This window comes from Setaria viridis, chromosome 3, assembly GCF_005286985.2.
Source record: "Setaria viridis chromosome 3, Setaria_viridis_v4.0, whole genome shotgun sequence".
In the NCBI taxonomy this organism is placed as follows: Eukaryota; Viridiplantae; Streptophyta; class Magnoliopsida; order Poales; family Poaceae; genus Setaria; species Setaria viridis.
The window spans coordinates 1749979-1762651 of NC_048265.2; the positions used below are offsets into that span (position 1 = coordinate 1749979).

Below are 12673 nucleotides of genomic sequence, written 5' to 3' on the forward strand. Positions count from 1 at the left end.
ACCAACCGGACCCGGTCTCGCGAGCCGTAGCGGAATTGGCCAGGGCCATCAGGTACAGTGAGACCTGACCACCGCCGGCTCCCAAACTCTTCCGGTAACGCTACCAGCATGTAGAGATTCGGATCCAGAGTTCAACACGTACTACGGCGAAATTAAAGCTGGAACGGTCTCGCCAAAGTTGACTACTCGAAAGTATGACAAGTTTAACACCAATGGAAACACATCTGAGCAACTATATATTATCTTGCTCAACATACACAGTAGCAGCTAATTCAACTTACAACAGAAGAAGAGGCTGGAATCAATGGAATCATCTGCCAGGCTTGCAATTGCAAGGACGTACGACGCGAACCGAGCGTAGCTCTAGGGCCGTACATGGCAAGTGGAACTAGCAAGCAGCCCAGGCTTCGCACGTTTTTGCTAAAGCCCACAGGCGTGATACAAACGTACGTGATTCGCGCGATGGACGGCTTGCCCCTTCTGCACGCGACACGATCGTTGTTGGTGATTAGCGCGAAGCACGAGGTCCGAAGCCACATAACCGCTACCGCAAGTTGAGGTCTCGCGTACGTCCCTGGAGCAGATCGTGTCTGATTGTCTCGTGGATCTGTGGATCCTTGGCCTTAGGTTCTGCGTGTGATTCGAAACAAAAAAAAAAGAGGACGTACGACAAGTTGCCAGCCATCGGAAGACAAATTCAGCGGCACGACAAAAAGCTGGAATTATCTTCCACCAAAATTTCAACCCGGTCACGAGCCATAGCAGATTTCGACAGGGCCTCCACCAAAATTTCAACCCGGTGACGAACCGTACTTCGCCAGGCCCGTCAGGAGATACAGTACTGCTGCGGTGCTGCCCAGCCCAGCCCAGGTAGTCAGGCGAGACTGAGAGAGCACCGGGCGCCTCGCTACCCGATCAGATGGGCTGAGATTCCGGCCTAGCCACGGCCCACTAGATAATCTACCTTACCTTTTCTCACAAAAAAGAAAGATAATCTACCTTACCAGTCGGCAAGTTCCTCTCTTTGAGGCCCCCTTTGGAATGGAGGATTGGCACAGGATTTTTGGAGGATTCAGTTTCCTAAGGAATTTTTCCTACACACCCCTTTGGATCATAGGAAAGAAAAGGAAAAATTCCATAGGAATCCTTTCCTAATGGCTCCATTTCACAGGAAAATAAACAAGAGCTCAGACCTCTTGGAAACAATCCTGGCGCGAAAAGAAAGCGCGTGCTGTTGCTCACCCTGTTTGCGCTCGTGCAGCTTTTGGCCGGGCTTGGCTCTAAAACAAAAATTGTCGCCAAGTTTGCAGCGGCCATGGATCGACGAATCACTTTTCCAGTGGCAGTGAGCATTCCGACAGTGAGAAACTTACGAAACGCAAGTGGACGACAGACAGGGTTCACGAATCATCTGGACCTGACGAAGTGACGATGACGATTCTACCTTGGTATACATGGCCACATGGGTCACAATTAATCATTCCATCGTAGATTAATGATGTCCAAAAACTCTCATTTCAAGCTCATTATCATTCCGATACTGACATGAGCATCGCTTTGTCCAAGACGGATCAGTCAGTCCCCTTGAGAATGCGTGCTTGGACAGATCAGATTCTGTGCTGGGCACACACATTCCTGTGTTACCCACTTACCCGCACCTGTGGATCATGAGCTCATCATCCCTTTTCTGCCGGCTGAATAGAACGACATGAGCAGAACGTAGCTGCAAATTGCAATCGCCGCCCCATTTTTGCGCTTGGAGCAGGCGCAGAAAGATTGCCAGGAACAGCCGGCGGCTTGGCGATGACGATGGCGGACGGCGCGGCGAGTCCTCGCCGCAGATCCGGCCGCCCACCTGCGGCGGCTTCGAGACGGCGCTGGATGCTGGCCGGCGTGGAGACTCGGTGCTGCGAGGACCAGAATGTCGGCTGGGCGTCGCGATGTCACAGCAGAGAGCGAAGAAGAAGAGGACGCGGCAGGGGCATCCGTACGGCGAGGAGGGCGAGCGGAGATCCGGGGGAGGAGCGCAAGCTCGTTCCCGACGACCAGGCAAGGCCGGCGTTGCCGGAGCCGGGCGGGAAAGGATGCCACCAGGGGCAACGAGGGGCTATTTTGCAAATAAATCGGATCGAGGGGGTTGTTTGTAAATAATTGGATCGCGATCAATAGTCGCGATCCAATTTAGGGGGTTTATAGAAAAAAATAAGGAGGTTTGTGCAAAAACTTGGATCGCGATCAATAGTCGCGGTCCAGTTTAGGGGTTTCCTGATAAACTGTCACGTCGCGGTCCTCGCCGCCATGGCCGGGTGCGAGCTACCCGAACCCTCCTCGATGGCCGACGCCTCGTGTCCAAACCGCCTCTACTTCTCGCACGGAGGAGACGACGACTTGTTACGACTTCCGATCCCTCGCTCCCGGCGTCTTCGTCTCCGTACTTGGGCAAATCCTCTGGCCCCGCAATCCGCCGCCACCGCGGGGCTTGCCGCTCCGGCTCCGGCAAAATGACAGGAACATTTTTTTGCGCTCGAATGAAGCAGCTGCAGAAAGATTACCAACAGCCGGCGGCCTGGCGATGACGATGACGGACGGTGCGGCGAGTGTTCAGCTTCCTGCCCGCCAGCATCAGCCACTGCCACTCGAGGCCCTCTCGCTCGCTTCTGCAACAGATGGAGCACCACTGCCATGGTCCATGGACTTTGCCCTCTTGTGCGGCAACGAGGAAAAGATGCTCTCAGGTAACGCTACCAATTAGAGTTTCGGATCCAGAATCAAGTTCAGCACTACAAGAAACTGGAATGATCTCGCCAAAATTGCAAGAACGTATGAGAAGTCGACAACCAATTGAAACATATCTGACTTCTGAGCAATTATCATCTTGCTCGACACGGCAGCTAATTCAACTTACAACAGAAGCTGGAATGATCTCGCTAGACTTGCAAGAACGTATGACAAGCTGTTAGCCCACGGAAGGCAAATTCAACAGTACAACAGAAGCTGGAATAATCTTCCACCAAAATTTCAAGAACAAATGGTAATTTGACAACAATCTAAACAAATCTGAGTAACTTTATCTTTCTTGGCACAGTCGTAACTATTACTATTTATTTAAAGTGCCGTACAAGTGACATGGTACAACATGAGAGAACCAAACCTTTTTGGTGCTTTCTTATGATATCCTCGGTACAATCTTCCGGGCAGCAATTTGCCCCCATCAAGCAACGGGCATTTTCTATAGCCAGAGCAGTAGATTGGCAAACATTTCATTTACTAGATAGTAACTCAACCATATAAAATTTTCTTCGCTAGGCGATACGATTCAAACTGCAGAACCAGCTGTATCTAAAACATTCTGTAAGAAGCATGCCTTGGCAGAAGGGTCGGTCAAAAACTGGCCCAAAACTGCAATTGTTGCGGTGTTGCTCCTTATTTTCTCTACCCCTCTTGAGATCATGCAAATGTGGTTGGCCTCAACAACGACCATGACCCCATTGTGTGAAACGGAATAAACTGCTTCAGCTATCTGCCTTGTCATCCTTTCTTGAACCTGAAGCTTGCACCCATAGAAATGAACCAAGGCCTGAAAATGTGACCGATCAATGCCTTCTCCGCTTCCATCATCGAAGTATCCAATGTGCACTACCCCATAGAAGGGCAGAAGATGGTGCTCACATTGAGCACAAAATGGCAAATGCAGCTCAGAGTGGATTGCTCCATGATCCGCCTTGCCTCCACCTGGCCTCTCATACATGCTGACATTACCAAGTGTAAAGCCATTCAGCTTCACATCTAGATTACATGCTCTGAACTTCATCAGCCACTGCACGTAGCGCTGAGGAGTGCCTAAAAGTTCTTTCCTGAGGGGGTCCTCTCCAAGTGATAAGAGCATTGACGTAACTGCAGAAACCATGCCGTTAGTTGAGCTTTTCTTGCCGTGCCCGTTAGAGAGTGGGACCTCATGAGACCTTAAGGGGCACCAAGGAATAGAGGCAGAATGGTTGTCCACCTCCATGTCTATGCCCCTAAGCTTAAGAAGAGCCAAGAAGTCACTCCAGAAAGTGCTGTTTTCACCCTCGAAAACTCCGGAGCGAGATGAATGTGAAGTTCTAATCCAACCTTGCAAAGTCTTGCATTCCAAGTTTTCTGGCAAAGGGATGTGCCAGCACTGCAGAGCAACAGCAACGCCAGCAGGTTGAATGCTAGCATGCAGTGCACCACAAACTTCATTAGCTAGTCTTTGAGGGTTTTGCAATCTCTTGGCAAAGACATCAGATACTCTAGAAAGCTTGCTTAAGCCAACAACCCTTCCACCGGAGGGCACATACCCAACATGGCATTGTATGCTGAATGGAAGCAGGCATGACTCACAGTATGAGAAAAGTTCAATATCTCGAACAACAACTTGCCCTCCAGTTCCACCAGCAGACCCGGTCCTTTTGTCGACACCAACCTCAGGAAACAGAGCACCCTGCACAATGTCCTTTACTTTCTGCCTGTAACCTGTAGTTTTAAATGCACGTCAAATAAAAACCAGGAAGCAACTGCATTACAGTTAAAAGTAGAGATGAAGAGTAAGATCTCAAACAACTTCATTAATACAAGATATTGTTCAAAATAAAGGAAAACACATCCCACAGGTGTCACTGGTCATGGGATAAACAGTTCTGTCCTTTAATAAGCATACCATGACAACCTCTTCTACACATGACTTGCATGAGGAGATTATCAGATTTCACATGACTCATTTTTTATAGAACATGCATGATGTGAGTTATGTCGTGGAATTCAACACATGATCAACTTTGTCATTTTCAAATGAAGTTAAGCATAATTTTTTGTCAATTGCTCCCATGTGAAGAATGGTGAAACCAAGAAGAAAGATTTATTGTCCCACCAAAGGCAGGATTTATCAGTTCCACAGTAAGGCATGGGCATTTCTTGTTGATCAAATTGTTTGATTCCATTAAATCTAGTAAGTTTTATAGTACCAGAGACACAGAATCCTAGCAGCTAAAGCGTATAGCAGTACTGTAAATTAAAAAGCTTAAATATGTGGCCTTTCCAGCTGTATACAGCTTTGTAGAACAGGCAGCGGCTTGTTTGTTTAGAATCACAAATTTGCTACTGGGAGAGTGAAGGCCTTAGTAGGTCGATATTTTTCTAACTGAGTAGAAAAGGCAGTGCTTCTATCCATAGAAACAAACAGTAGTAAAAATAACAAAGCCAAATGTTATATAGCTAGCAATGATCAGTAAACAATATAGCACTACAAAAGACCATCAGAAATTCCCTTTGCCACCACAAATAAAAAGTTTCATGCTTCAGATGACTGCATAATAATAGATTAAAAAAAAGGTTCCACCAATGTCTAGTGGAAGACATCAAAGAAAAAAGCAGATGATTTTCTTTCAAATACTTCTACAGGTAACTCAGTTTTTCAACTGGAGCAAAGACACTCCAAGGAACAACATAGAAGATCAATTCTAAACGCTCTAGACCTATATCTACATCAAAGACCATCCAATGACTTAATTTATCAATCTTTTGTTGATTCTCATGTAGTCATCAATTACAACATCCTTCAGAGATTTGTGAATAAGGAAATATATAATACCATATAAACAACTAGACGTCTAGGTTCATTTTAAATAGAAAATAGATCACTTTATGGTCCCATTTCAGATTCAGATTATCAATAACATTGACGGTCCCTCAGACTGCCAAGTACAAGCAAGCTCATTGCATTGTAGTAATAGTGCAGCAGCCACCAACCCAAGTCCTCAATGTACTAACGTCAAAAGGGTGTTTGTTGGTCGACAGCTAATTTTTCAAACCGTGGCCTGTCAATTGTCAAGTACCAGAACTGAAAGGATGTGCAATCTAGAAGTCGACTAGTATTAAAGTGTAAAGCCTTGCCAGCATGCCGACTACGACAGATGCGAAGGACCACTCGGACCAAACTACACAGAGTTCAGGTGTGGACTCTGCTACCTCCAGCGATGAGCGATGGAATTTGTCCCAGGTCGGCAGGTCCATCGCATGTCTCAACCCCTCGTCGTGAGATCCGAACAAAGGCGTACGTATTCAAATGCCTCATGGAAGATGCTGAGGAGCCCACGACGGCAAGCATGGCAACAGGCGTAATCACAGATCGGAGAGGACGCCATTCTTACACAAAACAAAACACACGGGCACGGTAACGAACGGATCCACGACGGAGGCAGGGGAGCAGGCAAGCGGAGGGGAAGGAACGGGTGAGCCGGCCGTACCTCGGGTGCCGTCGCGGAAGGCCTTGGCAACGCGCTTGGGCGTCCGTCGCAGCCCCTCGCGGCGCTCGTCCTCGCCGAGCCCCACCAGCAGCGCGCGGATCGCCGGCTCCATGGCGTCGGCCGCCGCCACCGCCGCCAGGGGCTCGGCCTCCCCGCCAAGGAGCTCGAGGTCATCGTCCTCCTCCTCGCACGCGCACGCGGCGGCCACGGCGGCGGCGAGGTGGGCCTCCTCGAGCGCTCCCATGGCGGTGGTATCCACTGCCCGCGGCGGCTATTATTAGGAGGCGGCCGCGAAATATAGCAGAGCAAGAAACAAAAGGGAAAAAAAGGAAAAAAAAATGGGGCTGCGGTTGAGGAGGAATAGATAGGTGGAACGAACTGCGTATCGACGAAGCGATGAGGTGCGGAGCGAGCGGGTGGGTGGGTGGAGGGACGACGGCCTCCTCCGCGCCTCGCCTCGAGATGTGTGGTGGTGGCCTGGTTGGCTGATGGGTCGCCTCGCCGCCGCCTCCTTCCCCTCAGCTTTCAGCGCCTTATTGGACTTTCGGCCTCTGGATTTAAATGGGCCACGCCAAACATTTGGGAACGCCGCGCGGATTTATAAAAACGGGACGCTGGGCTCTGCAGGCGAGGTAATGGCCCCGCGCGGCCCGGGTCTGCTCGTCGTGGGGACGCGTGTGTCGTACGTGCCACCTGTATGGCGTGGGCGACAGGTTTCTGTATGGCGCTCGTCGGGGTGACGCGGACCGTGATGGCGGTGGTTGGTGGCCTCGGATGGCGTTTCCTGACCGCGTGCTATGCATGCATGTTTAATTAAAAGGAATGTCGCAAATGATAGCCTAAGGGCAGTCCCAATGGGACATTGATGATAGTTTCTATCCCTCTTAATTGTCATGCCAACTAAGCAATTTGCTGATGTGGCAATAGATTTATTATGGAGAGAGAAACCATTTCTTAGAGAGGAAATCAAGTCCTCACGCGCACCAATAAGCCAAGAAACTAGCGAATCTGCATTGGGGAGACCCAAGTAGTTTCTTCTTACTTATTGCCGGATCCTTTGCGCTTGCACCGCTGCTACCCATCACTCGAGCTCTTTTACATGATGCACAGAGGATCTGATACTAGAAGGGAGAATGATTGGTTGGATTTTTGTTTAGACTCTAGATAAAAAAAGTTGCATTGTGAAGGATGATTTCTTGATACAATATCCTAGACTATGAAAACTAGGTTGGTTTCTCCCATTGGGACTGCCCTAAATATATTCTACCTCAGTTTTCTAGCTAGATGTTTTTTATTATGCACTGGCGGTGGGTTTAATTAAAAGGAATATCGCAAATGATAGCCTAAGTCCTTGTTTAGTTGCCTGATTTTGGTTGTCCAAAATTACTGTGCCAGCACTGTAGTTGTAGTGTTTCGTTTGTATTTGTGAATTATTATTCAAATATTGACTAATTAGCCCCACTCGTAAAGTACAACCAAACTGTACAATTGGTTTTTGATTTCGTCTACATTCAGTACTCCATATATGTACCGTAAGTTTGATGTGACGGGAAATCTTCTTTTTCATAGTATTAAAGTTGGGATTTTAAACAGGCCCTAAATATATTTGGGAACGCCGCGCGGATTTATGTATAACGGGACGCTGGGCTCTGCAGGCGAGGTAATGGCCCCGCGCGGCCCGGGTCTGCTCGTCGTGGGGACGCGTGCCGTACGTGCCACCTGTATGGCGTGGGCGACAGGTTTCTGCATGGCGCTCGTCGGGGTGTCGCGGACCGTGATGGCGGAGGTTGGTGGCCTCGGGTACGGTGGCGTTTCCTGACCGCGTGCTATGCATGCATGTTTAATTAAAAGGAATATCGCAAATGATAGCCTAAATATAATCTACCTCAGTTTTCTAGCTAGATGTTTTTTATTATGCACTGGCTGTGGGTTTAATTAAAAGGAATATCGCAAATGATATCGCAAATGATAGCCTAAATATATTCTACCTCAGTTTTCTAGCTAGATGTTTTTTATTATGCACTTGATGTGACGTGATGGCGGCGGTGGTGGCTCGGATGGCGATTCCTGACCGCGTGCTATGCATGCATGTTTAACTAAAAGGAATATCGAAAGTGATAGCCTAAATATATTCTACTTCAGTTTTCTAGCTACATGTTTTTTATTATGCACTTGATATGACATAATGTCCAGATAGACAGTAAAATTATATAGCTAGAAAATTCAAAACGGCCTACAATTTGAAAAAGAGAAAGTAGTAGATCCTACAAAATTTTAGCGTGTTTTCGTTTAAGAAAATTCTTTTCTTAAACAGTTCGCATGTTTTTTATTTTGATTAAATGAGTTTTATTAATAAAAAGTCCTGCCCTATGTAGGTCATTACAGAGTAAGAAAAGGAAGAAGAGAAGTTTAAAGTCAACCGATTATGATCCCTATGGTGGAAGATTTTACATTTATTGAACAAAACTGCATATTTGAAAGACTACATTTATGAACACCCCCTTAGTAGAGACCAGGGGTGGATCTGGGCCCCAGGCTGCCCGGCCTGCTGCCCGGGGCGAGACCCAAGAGCAGTGGGAAAGTCCTTCATAAAAATAGCATAAAAAGGCTTTCTGGTCCATTACCCCACCCCGAAGAGAAGTTGGCCTAGCAACTGCCGTCGCCCTAGCGCTCACGCCTTGCAAAATCTTCAGCCAGCTCCCATGACTCGTCCGTGGTCCGCCCACCCCCCGACTCGCCGCCTCCTGTCCGCAGGGAGCCAGCACCCAGGCCCCGTGTCGGCGCGTCCCTAGCTCCCCATCGGGCGTCGGCCGCGCGCCGCGCCCCCGCCAACCGCACACACGGCACGGTGCATCCCCACCGCCTGCGCGCCGCCACCTGTGGCCCCGCGCCCCTGTCGGCAGGCCGCGCGCCGCCAGGTGCTCGCCAACTCACCCCCCAGGACCCCACCGGCCGTGTGCGGCGCGCCCACGCCCGGCGCCCTAAGGCCACGCCAACGGCCGGCCCCCTGCTGATGCCCCCACGTCCATCGTCCGGTATGCCATTTTTTTTTAAATTGCTCCATGACTGCTAGTTTGCTACCTTTTACATAGAAATTTATGACTGCTAGTCTATTTATGCTATTTCTATGCAAAGTAATGAATATTTCATTTTATTGATTTGAGCAGGTAGTATTTGAGTCTTAGTTTGCAATTGCAACATTTTATAATCATAACTTAGAATGGAGAAATACTATGCTAAGAAGAGTAGTGCCGAAAGTGTGGAGAGCCAGGTTGAGCAAAAAAGACCACGGATTGAACTTGATATGAGAGATATAGTTGCTGCTCCAGGAGAAAGGAAGCCAATTGATGATTTTCATCAGGACATTAGGGATGAGGCAAGAAGCGCATATCTATAAATAAGTCCATATAGGCCAGCTGGTCATAAGTTTCCAAAAATAAAAAAAGATGGTAAAGGCCAATCAAGAGGATTTGTTGGATCATGGTTTGATCAATTTGATTGGTTAGAGTACAGTGTAGCCAAGGATGCAACTTATTGCTTTTATTGCTATCTCTTTAAGCCATGACAAGCTGGGTTTCATAGTAATGATACATTCACCAAAGTTGGGTTTAGAAATTAGAAGAATGCAAAGTATTGTTTCAAGGAGCATGCTCAATCAATTGATGGCTTTCATAATAATGCAAGAAAGTGTGCACTTGATTTCAAAAATCAGAGGCAACGTGTTGAACATGTGTGGACTGTTACAAGTGCAACAGAAGAGGAGGCATATAAAGTTCGTTTAACTATCATGTTAGGCATTGCTAGATTTCTCCTTCTGCAAGCTTTAGCCTTTCGTGGACATGATGAGTCTAAAACATCAAGAAATTAAGGGAACTTTATGGAGATGCTTGAATGGTACAGAAAGAAGGATCCTAAGGCTACACTTGTGACCGGTGAAAATGCTTCAAGGAATAATCAAATGAGTAGTCCAATGGTTCAGAAAGATTTGGCTAGGGCTTGTGCAGAGGAGACAATTGAGTTAATTAAAAGTGAAATAGGAGATCGTTGGTTTGCGGTGCTTGTCGATGAGGCTCATGATGCATCTATTAAGGAACAAATGGTTGTGGTTGTGAGGTATATACCTCCTCTCCATTTGGTTATTTCGTTGGTTTTGTTTTGTTGCTTTCAAGTAACACTATTTTCTCTTTTCTCTTGTAGGTTTGTCAATGATAAAGGAAGTGTGATCGAGAGGTTTCTTAGCATTGAACATGTTTCTGACACCACATCAACTTCACTAAAAGAAGCATTGGATACTATGCTTAGAAGATATGGTCTATCTATTTCCAAGATTAGAGGGCAAGGATATGATGGAGCTTCAAATATGAGAGGACAATTTCATGGGTTACAAAGACTGGTATTGAACGAACACCCATATGCCTTTTACATCCACTGTTTTGCTCATCAATTGCAGCTTGTGGTAGTTTCTGTAGCCAAGTGTTGTGGCTCAACTTTTGATTTCTTCAATTATGTCACTTCAATTGTCAATGTTGTTAGTGCTTCTTGCAAGAGGAAAGATCAACTCCTTCAAAGTCATCATGATAAGCTTGTTGAGCAGTTAGATAGTAGTGCTATTTTTTCTGGGAGAAGGAAAAACCAAGAAACTAGTCTTGCTAGACCTGGTGATACACGGTGGGGTACACATCACAAAATATTGGCACGTCTTATGATCATGTGGTCCTCTGTACTGGAGGTGTTGGAGAATATTAGTGAAGATGGAACTAATAGGAAAAGAAAACTACAGTCTCTGGATTGATTCAAAGAATGGAGTCATTTGAATTTGTGTTCATATTACATCTTATGATCAGAGTACTGGGGATGACTCAAGATTTGTCATAATGTTTGCAAAAAAAAAATCAAAACATTGTTCGTGCAATAGGATTAATTGGCTCTGTGATGAGAAATATGAATGAAATGAGGGAAAATGGTTGGATGCTCTTTTTAAGAGGTAAAGGAGTTTTGCATCCTCAACAACATAGAAATTCCTAATATGGAAGATATGATACCAGTTAGAGGTTGTTCGAGATATCGTAGTGCTAAATTAGTGAGTTACTACCATCATTTTCATCATGGAATTTTCAATATTGTGATTGATCAAGTTTATTGTGAGTTAAACAATCGATTTCCAGAGAGGTCAACTCAACTCTTGAGATATGTTGCTTGTCTTGATCCGAGGGATTTTTTTTGCCAACTTTGAACTACAGAAGTTGGTTGAGCTTGCTAAGATTTATAAAGATGACTTCTGTGATTATGACTGCATAAAGCTTGTGGGTGACCTTCGTATATTCATTGATGAAGTCAGAAATGATGATAATTTTGACACTTGTACTGATCTTGGTAACCTTGCTGAGAAGATGGTTCAGACTGGAAGAGATACAACTTTTCCTTTGGTATATCATCTCATTGAACTTGCATTGATTTTGCCGGTGGCAATAGCAACAGTTGAATGAGCCTTCTCTGCTATGAATATTATCAAGACTGAATGAAGAAATAAAATGAATGATGATTGGCTGAATAGTAGCATGATGTGATTGAGCGAGATTTGTTTGCGTCGATTGAAGATGGAAAAATTCTAAAGCGCTTTCAAGGCTTAAGAAACTATAAAATGAATTTGCCAAATGAGGGCTCAAGGTGCGTGTTGTTTACTTGTATTAGTCTATTTCAATACATAATGTTATCTTGCTATATAAAGGGATGATATGTTGAAAATTTTTATGTAGAATTGAGGACTTCGGAACAAGTGGAAGTGGTGTTAATTCATGAAGACATGTATGATTCTTTTTTTTTTGTCATGGAAGACTCTTAATTTGGTACTTTTCTACCTTCAATGTTCTATGTATTGTTTGAGTCTATTGGATGAACACTTGGGATCTAGAGAATTATATAATTATTTGTGCTCTTTGAAAAATATGCTATATCTGATAGTGTATGGCTAGTAAGATTTTAAGCCTTATATTAGTTAGCCCGAGGCGAAACCCGTTTTTAGATCCGCCACTGGTAGAGATGACTATGCAGGTTCCTTTGGATTCTTTAGGACGAGACAAACTCTCTAACATGCGAGTCTGAGTAGAGATCAGGTAGGTTTCATGGGATTCTTTGGGACGAGACAAACTAAAATGGTGAGCTCTAATATTTCTTAAATGGAGCCTCGCAGGGTCACCGATTGGTGACCACGTGCTATGCATGCATGTTTAAGAAAAGGAATAACGAAAATGATAGTCTAAATATATTGCATGTTTAAGAGAAGGAATAACGAAAATGATAGTCTAAATATATTCTACCCATTTCAAATTGTACTTCATTTTGACTTTTCCAGATACATGATTTTTGATATTCACCTTGATATAACGTTATGCTTAGATACATAGCAA

At 45.6% G+C, this 12673-nt stretch overlaps 1 protein-coding gene and 1 pseudogene across 2 annotated transcripts; one reads left to right on the forward strand and one right to left on the reverse strand.

Moving 5' to 3' along the window:
• Positions 1–3048: 3048 nt before the first annotated feature.
• Positions 3049–6819, reverse strand: LOC117849733 (GTP cyclohydrolase 1). 2 transcript variants are annotated; one of them, XM_034731390.2, is made up of 3 exons: positions 6646–6819; positions 6267–6524; positions 3049–4497 (listed from the first exon to the last, which is right to left on the reverse strand). In XM_034731390.2, coding segments are annotated over exons 1-3 (1440 nt in total). In that variant the 5' UTR covers positions 6647–6819; the 3' UTR covers positions 3049–3316. The 2 variants fall into 2 exon arrangements, with proteins under 2 accessions (XP_034587281.1, XP_034587283.1); XM_034731392.2 differs by lacking the exons at positions 6267–6524; positions 6646–6819 and adding an exon at positions 5989–6212.
• A 3330-nt stretch (positions 6820–10149) lies between these two features.
• On the forward strand, positions 10150–12065 carry LOC140222076 (uncharacterized; annotated as a pseudogene).
• Positions 12066–12673: the final 608 nt, after the last annotated feature.

Bases quoted from the DNA above. Each gene is read 5' to 3' on its own strand.
- LOC117849733 (XM_034731390.2), bottom strand. The intron at 4,498-6,266 runs GTACGGCCGGCT...TTAAAACTACAG, and splicing joins CTTCCGCGACGGCACCCGAG to GTTACAGGCAGAAAGTAAAG.